Source organism: Vanessa cardui, chromosome 1 (genome assembly GCF_905220365.1).
Source record: "Vanessa cardui chromosome 1, ilVanCard2.1, whole genome shotgun sequence".
In the NCBI taxonomy this organism is placed as follows: domain Eukaryota; kingdom Metazoa; phylum Arthropoda; class Insecta; order Lepidoptera; family Nymphalidae; genus Vanessa; species Vanessa cardui.
In genome coordinates, this window is record NC_061123.1 from 3,020,684 (window position 1) to 3,044,614 (window position 23,931).

The 23,931-nt window shown below is 31.5% G+C and overlaps 3 protein-coding genes across 5 annotated transcripts in view; 1 reads left to right on the forward strand and 2 right to left on the reverse strand.

The window, feature by feature from the left end:
* Positions 1-110: 110 nt before the first annotated feature.
* LOC124534712 (ras-related protein Rab6) lies at positions 111-19,549 on the reverse strand. 2 transcript variants are annotated; one of them, XM_047110701.1, is made up of 6 exons: positions 19,324-19,549; positions 18,917-18,975; positions 17,606-17,765; positions 7,744-7,949; positions 7,302-7,368; positions 111-1,791 (listed from the first exon to the last, which is right to left on the reverse strand). In XM_047110701.1, exons 1-6 carry the CDS (start codon positions 19,391-19,393, stop codon positions 1,721-1,723), a joined length of 633 nt encoding a protein of 210 aa, XP_046966657.1. In that variant the 5' UTR covers positions 19,394-19,549; the 3' UTR covers positions 111-1,720. The 2 variants fall into 2 exon arrangements, with proteins under 2 accessions (XP_046966657.1, XP_046966665.1); XM_047110709.1 differs by lacking the exon at positions 111-1,791 and adding an exon at positions 2,198-4,546.
* Positions 19,550-21,829: 2,280 nt separating this feature from the next.
* On the reverse strand, positions 21,830-23,189 carry LOC124533289 (protein FAM8A1). The gene is made up of 4 exons (XM_047108506.1): positions 22,727-23,189; positions 22,509-22,647; positions 22,250-22,376; positions 21,830-22,163 (listed from the first exon to the last, which is right to left on the reverse strand). Exons 1-4 carry the CDS (start codon positions 23,061-23,063, stop codon positions 21,840-21,842), a joined length of 927 nt encoding a protein of 308 aa, XP_046964462.1. The 5' UTR covers positions 23,064-23,189; the 3' UTR covers positions 21,830-21,839.
* A 233-nt stretch (positions 23,190-23,422) lies between these two features.
* The window catches only part of LOC124533263 (beta-arrestin-1), a 95,581-nt gene continuing 95,072 nt past the window's right edge, over positions 23,423-23,931 (forward strand). For both annotated transcript variants that reach the window (XM_047108487.1, XM_047108494.1), the window contains exon 1: positions 23,423-23,781. The gene's annotated coding sequence lies outside the window, so the exon portion shown is untranslated. The remainder of the gene's footprint in view (positions 23,782-23,931) is intronic.

The window sequence follows — 23,931 nt, forward strand, 5'->3', positions numbered from 1 at the left end:
TTTTCCAGTCATCCTCATTTTTATTTACGTACTATCAACAACATAAATTAGAAATTGTTTCTTAATTTGCTAATATATTCTTCGTTAAGGGAAAAATAAAACAAACGCAATATTTATTTAAAATGCTTTATTATCCGGAACATTATGCTAAATTCGAATAACCGTAAAACAATGATTTCTATTGACGAAGCTAAAGCACATGGCATTACAAAGTAAATCCCTTACTCATACCGACTCGACGACTATAATATTATTGCATATAAAACACTATAAAAACCATTTATTCATGTTCGTTTATTCGAATACAGTAACATGGAATACGGATTCTAAGAAAGGTAAGTATGTAATGTAAAAAGGAAATACTTGAACTACATCGGCAGTGAGCACGATTATTTTTTATATGAATTTTAATATATTGAAAAATTTCTAATTATACGAAATTCCGACCGTTCCGCACCGAACAGCATTTACTAACTTAATATTAACTAGCATGTTAGAATACTAATTGTGCTTTCAATATAATCACTATAGATGAAGATTAAATTCTTAGATTATGAGTCTTAAATGTCACCAGAAGAGATCGCGACGACGCCAGTGTCGATCAAACGTTTCAATTTAAATAAATATAACAAACTATGTACACAATATCAGAGATCTTCCCTTGGGTTCATCACGCGCGGGAACTGGACGCGAATGAAAAACGATTTGATGATTGAAGAAATGATTAGCAGTCATTCGTCACAGGAGCGGATTTAAGTATTCAATGTACCTATCCTGAGGCATTCTTCCCTTTTTTATTCATTACAAACAGAAAATATTTCTATTTATATTGTAAAGCATAGTTACACTATATTAAACATAATTTAATTTTCAATATTTATATTTGAATTTAATGTTACAACACTTGGCTGTACATGTGCATGCGTAAGCTTAAATTCGCTCCCGATTATTTATAAAAAAAAAATTACGACTAAATTATGAAGAGATACTGAATGATATAAGATCGCGTCCAAGACCTTCTAGCGCTCGTTCGTTTCACAATTAAGTCAAATACAAAACATTTGCCTTACATTAAACATGTCCCCGTCCCGTAGGTAACGTCACTCGTAGTCGAGATAACTTCCAGTAATACAATGTTTAATCTTAAACACGTATACTTAAGGGAATAAAAACTAAATATATTAAAATAAATAAGTTCACAATGCATGTCCAATATAACGTGAAAGTGCGTGTTTTCCAAAGGCACAGTTTTAGGCAAAGAATGAATATTTTATTAACTTTTCGTTTTTTGTTTTTATTGATGACGATAAATCTAAAAAGCAGAAAAATAAATAAAATCGTCATATATCACATGTTTACATTTCGTATTTAAAATCACGATATTAAATTGTAAAATATTCAAAAATGAAATCACACGTAACCTCCGCAAACTATTAGAGACCATCAATATATGTTACTGTATTATAAAATCAACAAATCAATCGACTAATTATACCGTTATTTTTATAGCAGAAACTAATCTCGTCTCGACTACGTCAACATACACCCCTAAAATTCTACGCAATTTCAAATGCATATTTTCAACTTATATACGTCAAAATTATAGATAATATCCATGTTGGCAAGCGCGAAACGTTCTGATAGTACGCGTAGCTCCGTGAAGCGGTGCGTGTGTGCGGGGCGGGGAGGGGGCAGGGCGTGAGGGGGGCGGGGGGACAGTTCAGCAGACGCAGCCGCTCTCGTTGCCCTCTTGCTCGGAGCCCATGGGCGACTGGGTCTGCAAGTCCACAGCTGTTACTGGAGTTAAGGAGTTTTAAAAGAAAACATTCACAATCTAAAGTAACAATTAATATGACCCATGTTTCTAAATTGAACTCAATGCGATAGGTATCTTTTATTTAAAAAAAATAAAATGTCACCAATAACTTTAGATTAACAAAAAGTAACTGGCTGTCATTCAAACCAATTTCAAAAAACGAAAGAAATCATACAAATTACAGCTTAAAAGATTTTAAAACTCACAAATAGCATTATGCTTTAAATAGAAAAAAAATGTCTAAAAATATAAAAAAAAATATTTTTTTAACAAAATACCTTTAGTTAAAAGAGGTCCAACCAAATGAAAAACAGATATGTTGTACATTCATGAGATTCATTAGAGATGTGTATATAAAAATAAAGAAATAATAAATACAAATTAGTATTGTTTTAAATTTTATTCAAAATATCAGCGTGAGATACGGGTATTTACAAACAAAATCATGAAACAACGTCCGTAGACTATCCGCATAGATCGACTTGGTACAACACTGACGCCATTCTGATGTCGACCCTAAGTCTAAGACGTTGCAAATCACAATATATATTCTGTGGTATAAAAAGAAAAAATGGCTGTCAAAAAAAAAAACAAAATATGTGCCAGGAATATTGCACCAGAAATTTCTATATAAATCATATAAATCTGAGGCAATATTCCAAGCAGAGGGTATTGTAAATAATAAGTACATTAATCTATAATTAATAAAAATAAATTTAAATAAACATTTTTTTTTAAATTAATAACTATCAACTTAATGTATATAATATTAAATCATTTTTGCGTTCAAATAAATCTCATTCTAATAATAGTTATTGCTTTTTGAGGTTGATATAAATTTATTATTTATCAATACATATAATATAATCGTTACAAAAGCTGGAATGAACTATTTCAAATATTACAATGTATAAGTCATATAAACCCGATAAAAGCTAGCTGTGAAAATCTCACTAAATAAAAACATTAGTTAAAAATATAAGAATCATAAGATTTCGTTCTTAAGCACTAAAGTAAATAAATAATACTAATGTACACAGGCCGCGCCACCTCCTTATATACTCATTATGTTAAAAGTGATTCGATATTAAATTTTAGTCATTAATATAAACTTCAAAACTAAAACAACAAAACCCGAGTAAATTTCAAATATAATCTCATTAAATCCCTTTGATTCCCCATTTATGTATTAAAAATAATTATATAAAAATGTATGGCATAATTTAGGATATGTGAGGTGACCGCGACCGGATGCTATATACAGCCGTGGGGCAGTTCAACGAAACGCTAAACCTACACGCTCGGCGCATTCACTCTCAGCAACTGCATTCGAATTCGTAGATGTAAGCCCTTCTCACCTCTCGCATAGGCTCATACAATATGTCACTATATACTTAAAATTATAAAAATGAAACAGAAACAGCCCACTCACAATCCACTGGGCGAAGGCTTCCAAATACATATAATATAAACATATAAACAAAAATATCAATCGTAAAGGAACATTTAAAATCCGAAATGAATTTAATTTTGAAGGAATATGCCAATTTCAAGGGCTCGCCAATGATCAGTCTTGTAGACTAAAACGAATCCGCGACGACACAAAAGCGACTCCAGCCGTGCATAAAGGTGCCTCCGTGTTTAAAAAATATACCAAACGCAATGAAACGGCTCCACCGAGCCTAAGCACGATTGTGCATTACCGCGTTGAATGCTGGATGTACATTAAAATCTAATATCACTTTAAATGCTAACACACAAAAGCACAGCGACATGTCAGATCAGTCTGTCGCCCTGAATGATTGCGAAGGGCGAACGAGACGACGTAAACGCTTTCGAGCCCGCTACTATATTCCAGAAATAATTCGTTATATTCTAGAACGTAAAGTTCTAGGCATAATTCTGAAGCCAATATTGGTATGCTATTTACGAATCAGAATATTGTAAGAAGCAAATATTCGTTTTGAAATTAGACAATTCTAATATCCATAAGTAAAACTTATTATTTTTGGAATTATATCCGGCATTATTTATTGATCGTTACGATCTTTCGGACTCCATTATGAAGTAACGAGCAATCGAGGATTGAAGGAACGTCTGGAATATTTTCAATGAACGAACGAATCTTACACTTTATCATTCGTAATCGACATTTTTAATCACTCAGCTGCCATTTTCAGTCCCTACGAATCATTCAGAGCGACATGGATACACAAAACAACGTTTGTTACTTCAACTTATTTCCACTCAAGTAATCGCTAGAATGCCTTAGAACCACATATATCACTTCCATCATGATTGGAAACATTTATGATCAGATATAATATATTTATTAAAAAGTGCAAGTCAGGCAAGATAAAAATATACGAATTTAATCCTACCCCATACAAACGGTATATTTTTTTTATAAATTGATTAATACGGTACAGATTAAACAAAACACTATCTGTAGCTATTGAATAAAGTTTGTGCACGTTTAAAGAAAATTGTATCCATTAAAACTTTAATGACAAGGAGAAGTGTTCCTTTTATTTCTTTACACATTGAACGGCTAAGTTTGATATATCTGTTGAAGGCTCTTGTTAATGACATTCGGCAAAATAGCGTAAACTTAGAGATGTAATCGCCACGCGTCAAGTAACCAACGTTGCGGACGCGGCTCCTAGCACGCGCAGCCGTTGTCGGGCTCCTTGTTGTCTCCGGGCGCCTGTCGCAGGATCACCTCGTGCACTGAACACATATTATTAAGGAAAATAAATTAAACACTACGGAAATAAAACTATAGTTAAAATCGATATAGTTAATAAAGCGTCTTTCATTTAAAGATTTTGCTATTGTGATATTATTTACTTTGTTGATACTGAAACTATCAAATAAAAGGTTATTTATAATATGAAGCCTATTACATACATAACAATTTGATCTTTAGTATTTCAAAATGTAAATAAAAAGATGTGACTAGAATAGAACCGTCACGTTGAACTTTAAACATAACCGATTTATATATACTTTATATTAAAATACAAAATATAAAGGTATCATAAGCGGCCACCTCGCCCTTGGACATAGGCATGGCAATCATTGGCAATATATTAATCATATTTATCTTATAGATCTACATCTTGAAAATATTATAAATGCAAAAGTAACAGTCTGTCTCTTGCTCTTTCACAGTCAAACTAATGAACCGAATTTGATGATAGACAAAGATTTTTTACGCCTTACACCTGACGACCGACGCCTAAAACGTAAGCGACGCCGCAGGCGACAACTATGAAATCGCTGATACTAAGTCGACTTATATGCCCAAAGGTTGTGTACGAAAGGTCACCTAAGACTATTTTATTTTTTTATATTCATAACTGTTTTTTTCTAAGTGATAACTTTTTTTTGTTGCTTTTATTTGTGCCAAAAAGGCAGTGATAACTTCTGGGAGAGAAAACCGCTGCGTTACCTAACGCGTTACGGCGCCAGTCGCGTAGCGTTTACTTCTGTCAGGCGTTCCGAGACGCACACATTCTTTTTTATTTAATTGTTGCTAAGTGAATTTACATTTCTTTACCCACCTATAATTACACTGGCTTATTAATGAGCATCAGCATTAATATTAGTTATTAAACATATCCCTAGTAAAAAAACCATACAATAAAGACGCTTTATTAATTTGTAAATAGGATTTAAGTTTAAAAAGAAGTTTCAACAATACGTTTTCAAGGCTCTAGATTAAATTTGTCTGAAGTTTTTTTAAAGCTGTACGTAAAATATAAAAGCAAAGAAATTACCTACAGATAACATTAATTACTTGAAAAAATAGTTTTGAGTTGTGAATGTGACTGATGAAAATGAAGTTTGGTTAGACTAAAATAGAACTTATGACTTCGACATTAGAAATGAAATTTGAATAACATTCACGTCGGTTAATGACTTCATGCAACATGCAAACACATGCAACGTAAGCTACATTAAGGAAATACTTAAAACCGTAAATAAATATTATTTGATAAAAACGAATGTATTTTTTGGCCAGTTTTAAATCAAATACTTACTATAGCATTTTTTATATAGTAAGCGCGCGGTTAAGTAGACCACTTGATGGTAAGTGGTAACCAGTGACCATAAACATTGTCGCCGTAAACATTTTTAAACATTCCTCACATCGGCGACGAGCCTCATCTTGGGAACATGTTATGTCCCTCATGCGTGTAGGTCTGGCTCGCTTCTTTGATGACGAAACAAAACTGAATTAAGCATTGCTTGGCCAAAGAAAATATGAGTGGATGGTACCTACTCTGACAGACAGTATTTTTTTTATATTTTTTTAAATTTAATGGGGAATAATTTAGTTGGATTGATACGGTTTTCTTGCTCTTTATCGAGGATTAAAAAATAAAATAAAAGTCATGCTATAGACATATAATAAATAAATACGATATCTATGGCAAGCGAAGGAAGGTGCAAATAGATAAAGCAGGCAGGTAGACAAGTACATATGACATTAGTAATGTTAACTTTACTTACAACACTTGTTAGCTCGCTACGTTACCACCACCCACAAGGACGAGTCCGGGGGACGTCACTAGTTACCGAACGCTCGTGTGCCGATACGTGTGAAATTCGCTACGAGTACCGCGATACTTTTAAAATTTAAAATTCGAATCATATTCCATTCGACTTAATGACATTTAACGCACCTTTTTTGTTTTTTTTTTTTGGAACGAAGTTCTTTTACGCGGCTTACAGTTGAGTAAAATGGCAAAAACTGGCACGTAATAAAGCGTTGTACCACGTCCGATTTAAACTTTCCCTCTCTTTCTATTATATACGGTTTATTATAAATTTGAACTTAATTTTTATCGTTGTTTTAATTCACAGGTCATTGTCACATTGCCATTGTTTTTAATAAGATTTTTTTATCTTGATATTTAATTATTCTAAAATGTTGTTATTCATTCCATTGTCTGTCATTTAATACACAACATTTAGCATATAATAGCGAAAGCAACTTCGTTCCAACCGGGTGTCACACGACACATCTTTTTCTTTTTTAAAGTTAGTTGACCCAAACTTAAACATATAATTCCCTTTCAATAAAGGAGTATATATAGCTAATTTCACACAAATTAGTAATCATACCCCCCAACGACAACCACAATTAATAATGTAACGAAATCACCATTAATGCCTTAAACTAGCCGCATACAATACCATATTAGCGGGTATCACACATTTATACCGGTACAAAAATAACATTGTACAAATATATCGTGTCGGTGCGTGTATGGACTGCGTGAAATGTTCATGACGTGTAATAATTAATGTATAAAAGTATATTATAGTTTTCGAGGAGAAACTTCTTTGGACGCCATTGATGTTTTTTTTTTTATTAATAAAGTTTGTGACGCAAAAAGGAGTTTCACTTCTATCACGTGTTCAGAATCACAAGAGCTTGTATAATTATATTGAATATTTTTTTTAAAAAGGATACTGTCTTCCGGTGGCTTGCTCTCGGCAGAGTCCATGCCAGGCAGCGCCGCCGCTACTCTTCGGAATAACTGTAAATGTATAAAAATGTATGATGAGCACTACAGGAAATCTACAAACAATTTTTCTTCCATTGAGCTAAATTTTTAATTATACTAATAATCTTTTAATTTTGATTTTATAATACTTGACCGAAGATTAACATTGTTCACATCTGCTTAGATTACAACTGTAATTTTAAGTGTATATACTTTATTCACAATTTAATTATTACACTGTAATCTTTAGGAACCTGCGTGTGTCTGATGAAGTGCTACTGTATATATATTTAACAGCTAATATTAGAATAACACTGGTTCTTACAACAACTCCAATATCCTCCATACAAAAAGTGCCAAAATGAACAAATTTTAAGAGGTGGGTTATAATATGTTGTAGTCAGTCACCTGTTTGACATTATATCCAGCCTTCGCGCTGGTCTCGATGAACATAACGTTGAGCTCCTTGGCCTTGCGGTCCCCATCCTCGGTTGAGACCTGTCGCTTGTCAGACAGATCGGTCTTGTTGCCAACCAGCATTATGATCACGTCCGACCCGCGCTCCGTGCGGACGTCATCGATCCATTTCGATGTTTGGTGGAATGAGTTTGCATCTGAAGAGATAACATTAAAATTTATTAATTATCAAAATGTCATATATTGTCTGTGGAAGAAGGAAAATCAGTTTTGACGGAAAACGTCGAAAGATTGTGCATAATTAAATTGCGCATAATATTCCTGTAAGCTTTTAATATTGACAAAATATCAACTAGGCATAATTCAATCTTGCCATTCTATTTTAATTATTAAAAAAAAATAATAATTATTCACTTTTTCCAATAGTTTTGTAATTGACATTCAAAGAATTCAATGAAACGAAATAAAGGCTGTGGAGAATCAATATTATTTGCTCAGCAGTTTTACATGTCAATACGGGCGAAGAATCTTGCCGGTACGGAAGATAAGTGAACACTAATCATTGTCGTCGACGCAAAATACAACTTTGGAATCCTTTTTTTAACAATAATTTTTACAATTCTATATTTGAATAAGACACATATTTATTTACTAATCTGTGCCTGTTATTCGTTACTGTAAAAATTACTTTAGTCACAATAAAGCCTGGATACATATGATCGAACAAGAAATTGGGAAAACGCGAAGGTACAAATCAATCGCGTTTCCGATATTCCCTCTCTCATACTCGTGGATTTATAGCCTTACATAAAACTTTAGTCCGTCATTGACATCGACGCTGTAAATATAAAACATTCCGAACAGCAATGAATGTACCTTGAACCAGTGATTATACTGGCTTACTAATACTAACCCTATACAAAACACACGCATCGATTGATGTTTGGCCGGAGAATATCTGACGAGTGATCGGTACCAACCCAGACAGACCTGCACATAGCCCCGCCCCCATACAGGTGATCGATTCTTAAGAACCGTCGACATATCAACCGCGTTTCCAAAGTTATTACAACTACATTTTAGCTGGATACCTCTAATTTGAATTCTAGATTTCTAACAATGACGTCATCAGAAATCGGGTGACGTTATGTACTCTGTGACGGATATGGTATTGGGCCATGTTAAATGTATTTTTTAGGAGTTTCATTTGTAACTCATACTAAAATAGAGTCGAAAGTCTCGAACCGTCGTCCTTATACTAAGGAACCAAAATCGACCCATCTTTACCGGAATTTTTTATGATCTTGACTTCAATATGTGTAATAAGTACATAAATATACTTTTCTGTAATGTTGTATCATTCAATAAAGTAATTTATCGGTAGATAACGATCTATGAAACCAAAACATTTTAAGCAAATAAGTGTGATGTTAGGTTTTACTTAATGATTTCATCGATTATTTATGTATACAAGTAGTACTATCAGCAATTTAGAATTTTTATATATGACGTATTGCAAGTGAAACAGGGAAGTGTGACATCATCAGTAAACCAATATGGCGGACAACTGCCGGACGTCACTAAAACTGTTCTATAGCTCGTATTATTTGTAATATTTTTATTGATCTACAAAATGTACCCTGTATTCAATTCATTCGATTCTTACTTGAGTTCAGACCTTGAATGTATAATAATAATGTCGAATTCAGTATTTTACGAGCAATCAGCTGTTTTTATCGCCTTATCCAAAACTCTAAAAAACACATTAATGCTCAACGTCGAACATTGTGTTTATGTAACAACAAAGAATGAGCAATTATTTCTTCATAAAAAAAATCTTTACAAAATTCCTTGTCAACGCAATAAATAATGTATCAACGAGGTGATTCTTAATTTCAGAGGATATCACTAAAATAGAGATTTCTGTTTGTCCTCTATACGTTCCGAAACTAGACATCCGATTGTAATACTTTGGTGAGTTATTCTGTGTAGATCCGAGAAAGTTCACGGCCTAAAATTTTTCTGTATATATTTCAAAAGACGTTCTATGTACGCCCTTATTTACTCGTGCGAAGTCGAGACGGGTAGGTAGTTCTTATTAAATTTATAAATCCTACATCGTATCGTATAACTTATTTCATACTCTTGGCCCGTCGAGGGATTGTTCCTAAGCTATATATTATCCTCTGAAATAATGGACCGAGGCAAGCAGCCAAGAGAAGACCGGGTTTTCGAGACCGCGTTTTTAACAATAAAACAATGTAAAATTGGTTTGAAATTTTACACATAACTCGTAATTTTTTAATATTTATTTTTTTGATTAAATTAAGCTGGAAACATTAAAAAAAAACTATTTTTTTAGAATAACTAAATATATTTCCTACGCTTCCTATAATACACCGTTGTAATAAAAAAAAATAACAGCTAGAATTAAAGTAATTAAAATTCTATTTAGGTTTCAAATTCATTAGCTAACTCTAGTTTAACAGTTTTATGTCATACGAGTCAATATAAGTAACGCTTAACTTAGGGGTAGTTTGTGCCAAATATTTGAACTGGCGGGACGACGAAGGTCACCACAAATACATTCAATATTGTTTGTCACAGCCGCCACGAATGTCTAATATTTAATTTTAAGCCTTATACACTACAACTTAAAGATCAAATTTATTTCGTATTAGATTCATTCGCGAGAAAGTGAATTTATTTAATCGAAAGGCATGCCGGCGTAAAACTTTATGAAATTCATTGCGAAAGATCTACATTTTTGGGCTATGATTCTGTAATTTATATGAAAATCTACTTCTTTCCACGAGATACAAAATAAAAGAAACTGTCTACAACAATACAATACAATCTTTATGACGATTTTTTATTTTGTAAGATAGTTAATTAATATTAAAATCTAGGATTAGTTGGATTGCTAAACATATGGGCTATTATATCTACGTAGTATTAGTGTAATAAAAAGCGAAATTGTATATTTTTCTTCAAGATCTTTTTTTCTTTCTACTGTCTATACTATATAATACAGCGTAGCGTAAACATATAATTATATTATATAAGCTAATAGCTATTAACAAAGGCTACAGGCTACAGGCAGTCAGAAAAAAATGGAATACGAGTATATCGAATGTCAAAAATCGAATAACAATATTAGTCGGGAAAGGAATAAATCTATTTTCTTTTGTAATAAAGGATTTCTTTGTTATGTCTATTGCAATGTATGTTACATCTCAAAACAAAGAATAGTTTTATTTATATTTTACGCCTATTCGGAATCCAACCTTCTGTTCACGAGGTCATTGGCACACTTTCAGTATTTCAGGTGCATGCAACCGATCCGTTGTAATCCAGTCTTTTGTTACTGATATTTTATTCAACACGTTTTCTTCAGGCGGATTGCACAAAGATAAAAAATATATCTTTGATATTGGTCTCTTGCAATGCACCGGGCATGACATAGCACGACGGCTATGTTGACAGAGAAAATCTATATACAATAATTATTACTATTATATAACCCATTAATGAGAAGATTAATAGTTCAATGATAGACGACGTTTATGATTTTGTATTATAAGACATTATATCTGTAATCGTTTGCCTCTGACGAATCGGAACGCCACTGAAACGATACTAATGTCTCTTTCATTTGAGTATTAAAAAAATGAGACAGTTATATTAACAACGATTCTTTCATACCCTAAAACGAATTAAGGGGAGCTCATTAAAAAAGTTAACGAATGATATGTCTCATGAAAGCATACATTGAGACCGGCAATGTAAAAAACGATTCAAAAACCGTCAAAGCGCCGCCAACCATGAGATCTAAAATGTGTCATTCACCCTGCGAACTAGACCACGGCGGTACGTATTGACGATTGTTTGTCACAACTGATGGTTGGAGCTTGGAGCTTACCCACGGCCTTGCATAACGCGACTGGCACACCACAACGGAAGTTGATTAATGTCAGAATGAAAAATAGAGAAACAAGGTAGAGCATTGTTTGTTTTTTCCTGTTTTATGTACAACTCATAGTAATTTAAGTAGTCTTTACTTATGATAATGTAAAACTTTAAATTCTACTTATATGAAGACGTGCACAGACAGAGATATAGCTCATTATGCCAACGAAGTCGGAGATTGAATTTTTCGGGCGCTTGCAAAACGAACGCTGTGTATACAAATACAGGTACGTCAATCTTTAAATGTCTGCGGAAAAATCTGTGAAAGTATTTATCTTTATTTTTTGTATTTACAGATCTGTAATGTTTAAAAAGAAGGTAAATCTTTAGTTTATTTTCTGTCACAGAGTAAAAACGCTATCGTAATAAATAACATTAAAGAGATTTTAAAAATTTACGTTGATAAGAGTTGGATTTCAAATATTGCAATTCGATATTTTAAAATATTACGATACCAAAAAATAAACGATCGAAATAAAAAAATACGGAATAAATTCTTATTAAGCGACGCTTGCGAACTTGCGACGAGTAAGTAATAATGCAGCAAAATAAAACACTGGGAGGTAATCATTGTGGATGACAGAATATACAAAGCGTAAAGAATCCAAATGAATTAAATGCATAAAATACAGGATCAGTGGCGGACTTCCAATAGGCTAGCTTTAGCCGAAGGCGTTAAATTCCCGAAGGCAAATTAATTTCCTCGACCCGTGATTTTGATTTATTTGAATACATGTTATACAATTGTACTCTTAGTAACTCTAAATTAACATTCACTGACTCTTCATAATCTTTTCTTTGTTGTTGATTTTTTTTATGAACTTATAATATGTATAAGTAATATCACATTTGTAAGTACGCCACTTTATAAATATATGTAATACATACTTTCTTTATAAAATAGATATGTCTAGACGTGGATATTTTGTAGACTAGGTCTTACATTTTTATATTTTCTTAGAGTCTTACGGCGAATTTATGGCGGGATTTTATTTACATTTTTACGACTGAACAAATTAAAAATTTTCCAATAAAACTTACGAAAAACAACATTTAGAATATTTCAAACACGAAAAAGAACCGCTTTTCAATAAACTTCTATTTTACTTTAGGTACCAACCATTCTCAGCAGCAATACCCAGTATTGTAGTTTTCCAGTTTGAAGGGTGAGCGAGCTAGTGTCTAAACTAGTTCGCGTCAGTAGTATCTATGAGTAGTGGTGACCACTTAATATCAGGCAGCCCATTTGCCCGTCAGCCTGTCTTAGACTAAGCTTAGTTGACCTATTTAATATTGAAATTTTACATTACCGCTATCATTTGTTCCAAGTATCAAAATTGACTGGCGCTGTAATACGTTACGTAACGAAGCGTTACCCTCCCATAAAAAGTTATCACTTCAAAAACAATAATAAAAAATTAAGAAACAACCCGAATACGGGTAAGTGCGTCAATCTCGTTAATTAATTATTAAATTCAGAACAGCAACAATGGTACACAATTTCTGGTGACCAACTATTTCAACTTGCGTAATTTATGCTACTTAGGAACGCTAACGTTATATTTTAAATTGGTTGCGTATGTAGTAACACACAATTAAACCGATTTAGAATTCTTACTTAAACTCTTGATATTTACTAACGAGTTGTGTCGACCGACACTGTAACCTGTGTTGAGAGAGCTTTCACTAAATAACAGAGTAAAAAATGTAGATGATAATTAAAAAAACTATTTACGACATTCCTCCCAATAAGGGATTAATAGGGACTAGAAGTTTCTCATTTGTATATATAAAACTGGAGATTCTTGTCTAGATTTTCATTTAGGCAATTTTTTCCTTATTCAAAGCTTCAATGGAAATTGGATAGGGTATGATACAATATTCAAAAAAAATCATCTCTAAATTTAATATTATATTATGATGCTGGCTGGTAACAAAAACATGCAACAGTTACATAAATAAAAAAAAAATACAAATTAAAAGATAAGATACACCGAAAGCCGAACGAAATATGTGTGTAAATGTGTACAACAATAAAAAAAAAAACATTTATTCGCAGTTATCAGAAAATGAAAGTAATTTTTTTTTTACTGTATTTTTGTTTCAATAGAAACCAGCGCAGTTATATATCCTTTTGTTTGAAGTATCAGCGATATAAAAAAGCGACCAGCGAACCGGATGAATATTGAATATAAAATCCATCAAGCAACAGAGAGAATAAAACTGACTATGAAAACCTGAGCTTGACACATTACGTAATTACTTTGGTAGGTAGAGATCATTGGAGTGACTCAGTTTATCGCAGGCAGTGTATTCTTTAACTGTCTCATTAATTCATTGCTTTTTAATGGGAAAGCTGGTGTTTAATAATTTCTATTCATAAGAAACATAGGCTCATCCCTTTAGCCGTCAATCGATGGCCACCAAAAGATGTAAGATGTTATGTTCTTTACTTCTGTCGATAGAGATACGTTCGCGTTCTAACCCTTCACCAAAATATATTTATACAAAGATACCAATCACGAGAAGAAAGATAAAGAATCAGATTTAATAATGAGTCGACTCGATATCACTGGCCGAGATTTTGAATAACTTATAACATTAAGTATGATATAAAAAAGTCGTCACAAATGTTCGCGAAGTGTTTGGTAAACTTTGGAAATAGAATTCAAGTAAATATAAGTACTTAAGTGGAATAGTGTTGTTTTATAAAAAACACATGTTAATAACTTTTTGCAATGCATCATATAGCAGAGCTATTAGCAAATCGTCCGCCTGACCAATTCCAGTGACGGCGGCCATTCTTAACAGACTAACCGTCTACGGAGGCAATATTAAAGTACACAAGTGTATCCGCAAACCCTGGTGCGCTCTACACCAGGCGTAGCAGACTTACAAAATATTAAAATTGGAATAGACAACAGGAAAGTTATTAATTTGAATTGATTTATTTGTTTAAACAAAAGTTCTAATCAAAAATACATTACAATGTGAGTTATATGCGTCTTAAAGAAATCGCGCTATTCGTATTATTAAATCGCATGTCACGTGTTCGTAAAGTTTGTTGGATTCAGCATCGTAATGTTTAATGCATTTAACACACGTACTGATAACTGGAGCGACGAAGAAGTGAGAATACATATTACTGTTATAATTCGGTAATTGGAAAATGTTGATACATCTCTGAACTTCGATTTATGAAAAGATTTATGAAAACGTATGTTCTATGATGACATTTAATTATAGAGGTGACATCATATAATTATAATATACAATTTAGTGTGGTACAACTTCCATAGCTTTAATAATAAATACAATTTTCTATTACGGATATTTTCATCTTATCGCTTAACCGCAAATAAGTATGGTTCAAGTGTACACTCAGACGTAGTAGTTCGAGTAACTTGCCGTGAGAATTTATGGAATAAATTAATAAGCAATCTAGTAAACCTATTCATTTTAGATCGAAAATTTCATCCAGAGGCGTAGCGAGATGTACCATTAAATTAATCGACGGCAGAACATTGCAATCTTTTTAACGTATTTTTTTCCTTATAATAATTTGGAAATTAAATTTTCTATTCCTATTAATATTAATTTTCGATTGAAACAAGAATCAATGTTCACATGCAGACAAAGAAACGCTTGAATGAAAAAGGATTGACAGATATCCGTAATGTAGGAATGTCGTGACAGTTCAATTTCCTTATTGGGAGACGGATTGAAAATCGATCTATCTTTAGGTACTGGTATATATTTATACCCAAAGTCATTCCTTTATTAAACAATTGCGTTACTTGCGTATTGACTTTTAATTTAAAAATTACCACTGGTTCCGAACAAAAGATATCCCAACCTGTGATGAATCAGCTGATCTATTTGTCAGAATTTGTAATAGAAAATAAGATCATTTTAAACCTCAGAGGTATCAAGCAATCGCATATAATTGCGATAAAAAATTACATTAATATCGAGGTGTTGACGTTTGAGACTTATTTTGGTTGCGAGTCGACATCCGGACGTCCGTATTGTATAATGTAGGTTATGCATATGCTTGACACCCATAACTATGGAGGCGAGTGTTAGACCGGTGAGTGGGAGGTCGTAACGTTACACCACATCATCACGTAATATTACACCGAGAATGACGCGTGAGTCATCTTAGCTAATGTGGACACAACATATACGTATATATTAGAACTGGTTTTGGCCACGCTCAGGTTATTGTTAACTATGACACATACTTTGAGAAAACCTTATTCTGTAAACAATATGTCAATGTGATTATAACAAAATCTTGATTTGTCAAATGTATTAATATAAGTATTTGATACAAATATTACACATATTTGTATACAAATATACTTACATTATACGACTTTAGAATTGGAAAAGGATATGTTATATGATGTAATAGCGTGCTATTGTTACAAATAAACGCTTAATATAAAAAAGTTAATTAAAAATGAATAATAGTTTGCTTTCGAACGATAAATCCTACGCTAAAATGTTTCAATCAGTTGTATATTTATTTTCGTTGTTTTTTAGAACGATAAACCTGTTTCCCTTTTTTTTATAGCATATTGGATTTATTCCTAATCTTCTTAAATGCCAGATATTTTATAATCTACACTTAATACATCAGAGTAGAAGAAGTATACTGTAAGCAACTCATTATTAAACGACCTATTTAAAATGTACATAGGTTCTACATAAAATGCCATCGTAACATTTAACGTGGTAGCAATGAACCGTATAATGGGTTGAAGCTAGCAATTAACCCCATATCCGTGCCTTCACTAGAACTAACATCCGCTGAATCACTTAAAAAAAGTTTAATTATTAATCTTTTAATATCTTTAATTACCGAGAATGTAAAAAAAAAATGTATAGTCAAATATCGAACGTATAAAATAAATCTAATTAATCCATTTGAATATCAGCTATTCGTCTCATGGGTCTATAGAGTTGGATAGATCCAGCAATTAGCGTGCCAAGTGCTCGGGACGCGGGGTTTGCGGTCAAGCACTGCGGGGTCGGGCGAAAATATGAATTATGCGATTACCTATTCAAACCGCACCATTATTAAATATGGCGAAAGAAATTTTTCAAAATAAGACACTTTTGGTCAACAACGTAATGTAAAAGGTATATTTATGATATATAGGAGTATATACATTGAGTAATTTTCAACTACAAAAAAGTGTTTAATAAATAGAAACGTTATTTTAATGAGTTGAATAAATATTTCACCTTGATTTTCGCATAATTCGTTTAATTGTTACATATAAAGGTCGAAAGCATAATTATTTGTTTAATTTTTTTGTATTCTTATTTATAATAGCTTATTTTTCTAACACATACAGGATAATAATAAAGTCAAGGATAACATTAGAAGAATGTATGTAATGTTTATTATTAATTTCCTGATGTATCTAAGCAGCAAAATGTTTAATAAACTTAATTTAATTCCAAATGTGTGTGTTTGTTCATTATATACATATAATTTATGTCTGTACATGAATTTAAATTGGTCCTCACATTTTTTTATCAGGAACGAAGAATCCGATTAAATTATAAAACAACACTGTTATTTAATATACTACTAAGGCTTCCGATATATCATAACAGTACCATAATAAACAAACACACACATTTGGACAATCTAGACTAGAGTACTACTAATTATTGGACTATGAATTTAAAAGATTAGATACTGTGACAAACCTGACTAGATTTATATAATATACTATATAGTGCTAGTATCTATAAATGTAGTAATCTAGTTAATTAATTAGTAATCTTGTAAACAACATGCAGTAAATTTACATAGAATTTAAAAAATACATTACTTTAAAATAGTTTTAATATAAAGTCAACTTACTGGTGATATCGTAGACAACAACAGCAACAGTGGAGTCCCTGATGTAAGAAGGTATGAGGGAACGGAAACGCTCTTGGCCCGCCGTATCCCACAACTGCAGTCGGACTGTACGGTCTTCCAGATACATGGTCTTGGAGAGGAAGTCTATTCCAATTGTTGCCTGTTTTAAATTAATTGTAAATTATTCTTAACCAGGATATAAATGTGTTGTAATAATTATAAATAAATAACATAATAAAGGTAACTCAAATATAATTTAGCAATTATATTATAATTTAAATTCAGAAATATCATTATTGTATAAATCCAGATTGTTGTTTAATTTCTTGTAGGTCAAATAAACAATAAATGAATGTTATTCATATATAGTTTGTATTGGATAAAAACAACCCTTACAGATGATCTATTATGACCTATATTGTACGAATTCCAGAGGAATTTTCTGTAAAAGAATTCCAATAACATAAAATCAGCAGAATTTATGTCTTACTGTCCCCTTACAAAGATTGTAGACGGAACAATGTTAGTACTAATGACCTCACCTCAGAGATTACCCTAGTTTGGCAGTCCAGATAATTGGATTTACAATTGATTTAGTGATCTAAAAGAATATCTTTAGACTCAATATAATTTTTTTTTTTTAATTTTCTTAGTACAATATTCAAACTAAGTTACTTTCACTCTACTAAAAAGCTCCTATGTATTTTAATTTAAATAAAAATATAGTTGTTCGTATCATATTTAAACAAAACCTTACAAAGAGCAAGCAGCCTTGGCAAAACTTTTCAGCAGTATTTTCAAAGGACTTCAATTCTATGAATAGTTTAAATTTTATGCAGGTAAATAAGTCCATGAACTATGCTGTTTATCTGTTTGCTTGTTATTTATTATGGTAGGAATTTAAGCTTCCAAATATTAATGTCTTATAAGATATATATATCAGTTATTATTTCACACTTTTTTCTTGTAAAGTTAAAATGTTGTAAAGACAATAAAACATAATCACTGTGACCAATTTGACTATGCTCCGAGGATAAGATCAATTGAACTTTGTCAAATTGAACAATTTGTCAAATTTCTTCTGAATTATTGAGACATGGCAAATTATATTTACATCAGCCAATATATTGGCCAATAAGTATTGAGTTTATCAAAAACAAATATTATTAATATTATCTCTAATCTTATTTGTGCAAGTGATATCTATTAAGGAACAATTTAAAATAAATTTACTCAATTAGAACACTTGACTTGTTATTGTTTCATGCTCCAAATAATTTTAATAGTAAATGATCATAAATTCTTACTCACCTGATAAGTGTTGTCAAAACTGTCATACATGAACCTAGTGATCAGCGACGTTTTTCCCACTGAAAATCGCAAATTGCGGGTCAATGCACCTTTTAATTACATACTACCTATCCCACATGAGAATTCATCAGATAACGGGAATAGAGATCAGAGAATAGCGTGAGAAGTGTAGGAACGACAGACGATAATGATACTAATAATCTCTCGTAACCTACATCCCTTACAATACGTAATGCATAGTAGCGATACATTTATAAGGATCAGTGCTAATCAAACTATTATGTTTTATATCAAGGATAGAAGTAGGTCAATAATTCAATAAGTCTAGACAAATCTATATACGTGTCGTAAATTCAAAAACTGTATTAAAAATGTACGACTGCTAGGGCAATTTGCCTTCCACTTACCACTCTGTTCTCCAAGGAACACGAGTTTAAACTTGCGTAGAGGATTACCGAATTCCCCCGACGTAGACATTATGATTGTTATAATTAATTACTTTGCTAAACTATAAATTTCACAGTAATTCTTATCACAGAAAACTACATGAACAATGACAGTTCGGGCCACTCCTGCGGCACACACGAGCGCAGCGCCGCCACGTTACGGCAGACTGACGGCGCTACGCAAAAGCCAACTCAGCAAAATGACATCATTCCGAATATAATGCAAACTTTTAGAATAACTAATTTCGCTTTTAGTGTTATTTTTTAAATCATATAAACTAATGTAATTAACTTTCAAATATTTTGAAGAAAAAATACTATTTAAAAATATATTTTTTAAAATGGCAGCCCACTAAGTTTTTTAAGCTGTTGATGCTATGAGCTATCATTGAGACTTGAGTCAAATCCATAGTCAAAGGATATGATATTATATATTTATGTATATAATTATATATAAATATATATCTTTAAATTATATATATATATATATATATATATATATATATATATATATATATATATATAATTTAAAGAAAAACATAACCAATTACCTTATAGAAATTGATCGCCTTCTTATATTTAATAATATAGCATTAATAAAATTTAAAAAAAAATCAGTGTAGAAATTAAATTATGTATTGTAAAAAATGAATAATTCAAACATATATTTTTTGAATTATTCAATAACCGCTTTTTGTTTGTTTCTCTCGGAATAATACAAAAATGCCTAAAATATATGTTAAGCGACCATTATTTCTACCCAAAACGTGTATATAAAAAATGTGTTATAAGCAATCAATATATTTCAGTTAGCATTGTTTTTTAACTAGAAAGTTGAATTTTGTAAACGGGTCTATCATAAATAAAAATCTGTTTACATTTGCAGAACATTTTAGATTCTTAAAAATACAAAAGAGGATATCTTAACATTGCACAACCTTATGTCTTGATAGCTTTTTGAACCAAAGGTGTTTTAAGTTATGTGAGCTACAAACTCTTAAATTAAATTAAATTTTATTATTATATTATTAGGCTATTAATTTTTTTCGTATACCAAACAAAGCATAAGCTGCAAGGATTTTTTTACGCAATGTTATTCTTCAAATCTTCACAATAAAAAAATTAAGCATATTATGACATCAGTGGCGCAAACTTATTTTAATCTCCTATATTTTGTTATGTGTTAATATCAATAGCGTGGATTGGAAGAATGTTTTGGTCAGGAGTATTAATATTTTGTATTTTGTTATACTTGATATATTGTATTATAATTTTTTAACTGTTTTAATTTATAAAAAAAAACAGACAACAGGTTAAAAAAATTACACTAAGTTAGAGCCAGGTCCAAGTACATAATACTATTAATACAGATTGTTATATTTGTAATAAAAATAAAGTGCATTAATTTCCAAATCTTTACTAAAATAATGTAGGATTATGTACAAAATAATAATTTACAATTATCACAAAAATATGTAACCTCAGTAATTAATAGTTACTTAAATTATTGGATACATACTCATATTTAATTTCGTATGAAATATATTTATAATAGTGTTTGATAAAATGTTAAAATTATCACAAATAATTCCTATCTGAGCTACTGTACCTACACATTAGAAATGTACAATATTACCCCAATATTTCAATGTTCTTAAATATTTTGATTCTAATACAAATAATAAGTTATGTTTCATCAAAATGATAAAAATTACCCTAACTAAAATATTTTTACAACAATATTACTAAAACAATATTTGAGTGCATTCACAACATTTCGTCGTTGCTCCTGCAAAAGTCGCTATTTGTTTTTTTTTCATATTTTTCGATTGTTACACAGTTTTAATCATTATTTCAAAACGCACAAACAGTAAGAACAGTTTTGCCATTACGTCCATACTTTAAAACGTTACAAATTTAGCTTTGTGATATTCATACATCGAAATTACGATTAGAGCGGCATAGCAATAGAAAAATATGAAAAAAACACAGGGACTTTTGCAGGAGCAACGACGATTTATTGTTTCCTAAAAGTATTGCAATATATATTCCTTCAATTTACCGTAACATTTCTCTATTGCATACAGCAATGGCACAATTATTATCAATGTTAGGAAAATGAGAGATTTTATCAAAAGATTAAAATGGATAATGTAAATAGTGCCTTTGGTTCCTGGAAATGCTAAATGTATTTCCATATAAATTAATAAGTTTAATAAAGTGTTGATTAATTGAACATAGTTTTACCAACAAATTTTTGAGTTTTGCATAACACTGCTGATAATTGTGAAACATCCTACAAAAATATGTTCTTCTTACTCATACTGCTAATTGCCTTTGGTAGCTTTTTCCAGAAAAACAGACATATTGACACTGGTGGTGATATATTTTTTTATTATAATAAAGTTTTGTAGAGATATTTTTACATAAAAGCTTGTATCAATATATTTATGCAGGATATTTTTTAAATATCAAAATTATGGTGCATGTCGTCTTGGTGGAAACATATTTTCTTCAACAACTACAACACCACATAATAAATCATACCCTGTGCGATTATGGCGAAAAACGAAAAGCACAACACATAGAGGAAACAAGAGTGATATTAAGAAATTCTTCATTAGTGATCTGAATAATGCTACAATGAAAGTAAGTGGTTTTCCAGGATATAATATCACTGTTTCTTTGGGTCTGCCTTCAACTGGCAAGACAGCAGATGCTGTGACAACTCTTAGACCGAGTAGTGCTTTTCCAGGAGTAGCACCTCCTGTCCGGCCAACACTTCCACTTAAGCAGAATGCCTTAAACAAAATAATAACATTTTTATTTAATAATAATATTTATAAATAGTGTTCAAAATAAATCAATAATAGTAATAACAACATACCTCGAATATACATACTAATATCCTGTAAATTATTTCTAAAAGAAGTATTTCTGACGTGAGTTCCATGGCATACTTATAATCATCATAATGTTCACTGAATTTGTAGAAATCAAACTTATCAAGATCACTGAAAAAAGGTTTTTTAATGTAATTGAAGATAACTAGACTTCCTCAGACAATTTGCCTTCATGAAATATATTCTTTAACTTTATTCCTAAAATGATTAATATATATATGTGTATATATATTTACTACTTACATTAATTCAAACATATCCACTGCTATGAATGTGACAATAAGTTTCAGAATAAACAGCAGCATAAAATCAATAAACTCTGCCAATAGCCTCTTATACAAAGGTGGGATAACATACTCAAATCCACCATGTCTCGCTATAACTGCAATTCAACATAACAATTTAATAAAATACAATTTTTAGAAACGAAAAAATTTTACAAACATCAACATTGAACATACTTTCAGCTGGTGATAGAGGATCACCTGGAGCTTGATTTTCAGGTGCTTGTCGAGGAGGAATTGGTACTTGAAAAGGAAACTGTTGTCCTTGAAATTGATAGTTATTGTTGAGTAAAGGAACGTTCGTCGGGCTGTTCTGAAGTCCCTGCAATGTCATCATATAGTAGGGAAAACAAGTTGATATATTTTGATACATTTGTGCCTGCTGGATCCATAGACGAAGTGCATGAAAATATGCATCCCGTTCCGATGTTGCTGGCCGGTCACCTTCTAACCCAGTATTTGTAGTTTCTCTCGAAGGCCCACCATTGTCTACGAGTCTCTCGGTATCCGACATTGTGTTTATATTTACAAACTACATGAAACTCGAAATTTCTCAATAGTAATACAACAATGAGTACACGTCAGTTTTGTTATTTTATTGAAATCTTGCAATATAATTGTCAATGTCAAGTTGTCAAGAGTGACAAATTCACACTAAATATTGTTATCGACTTCTATGAATGTTATCAGTATATATTTTAATACGAGGCTACGGTAAACCATCTAATCCATCAAGAACAAAGAGATGGTAATTTTCTAAATATAAAGAGTATTCACTATGCAATTATTACATTTATGAGTATATTTATTATTCAGTGTTAAATATTCTAATAAAAGTCAAAGATCGAACACATATGCTGGCAAGTTTGTATCAACGAGCCGTCAAATTGCGCTTGTCATCCGTCCACCGGATGCGTGCGCAATATTCCCTTGATTTTGTGGAGTTTGGTGTGGACATTTGTGTAAAAGCGATGGGATTGTTCGTATAAACGCTAATTGTATGTTTAAAGTTGTTTTTAATTTTGTTTCTTCTGTAGTTAACGTTTCAGCTGAAAACAAAATTTTGGTGTCTGTGTATACTTTTTTATAAATTCGTCGTAAACGAGAAACAGTTGTGGCCGGATCAATCGGTAATTTACTGTATTTTTCGCCCAGTGCAATGCGATGTGCCCAATGGGTGGCTGTTAATACATAATAAATATAAAAAGCAGTTGTTTCGTGAGCAGCCACACGTAAGTATACTTTTAAAAACTATCTTAACTACGTAATTATATTATCAGAAAAGTTTCAAAATTACCGTTTTCATACTGAAATTATTAGAATCTACAGCAATTTTATCGAAAATGATATTTTAGATTACTAAAGATTTAAAAAAAATAAAA

Coding starts and splice junctions, on each gene's coding strand:
- LOC124534712 (XM_047110701.1), bottom strand. CDS start 19,393: ATGTCTACGTCGGGGGAATTCGGTAATCCTCTACGCAAGTTTAAACTC. Junction 17,766..18,916: donor GTTTTGACAACACTTATCAG/GTGAGTAAGAAT, acceptor AATTTAAAACAG/GCAACAATTGGAATAGACTT. Junction 7,369..7,743: donor CTGGATATAATGTCAAACAG/GTGACTGACTAC, acceptor ATACATTTACAG/TTATTCCGAAGAGTAGCGGC.
- LOC124533289 (XM_047108506.1), bottom strand. CDS start 23,063: ATGTCGGATACCGAGAGACTCGTAGACAATGGTGGGCCTTCGAGAGAA. Junction 22,377..22,508: donor GTGGATATGTTTGAATTAAT/GTAAGTAGTAAA, acceptor ACCTTTTTTCAG/TGATCTTGATAAGTTTGATT. Junction 22,164..22,249: donor TATTAGTATGTATATTCGAG/GTATGTTGTTAT, acceptor ATTTTGTTTAAG/GCATTCTGCTTAAGTGGAAG.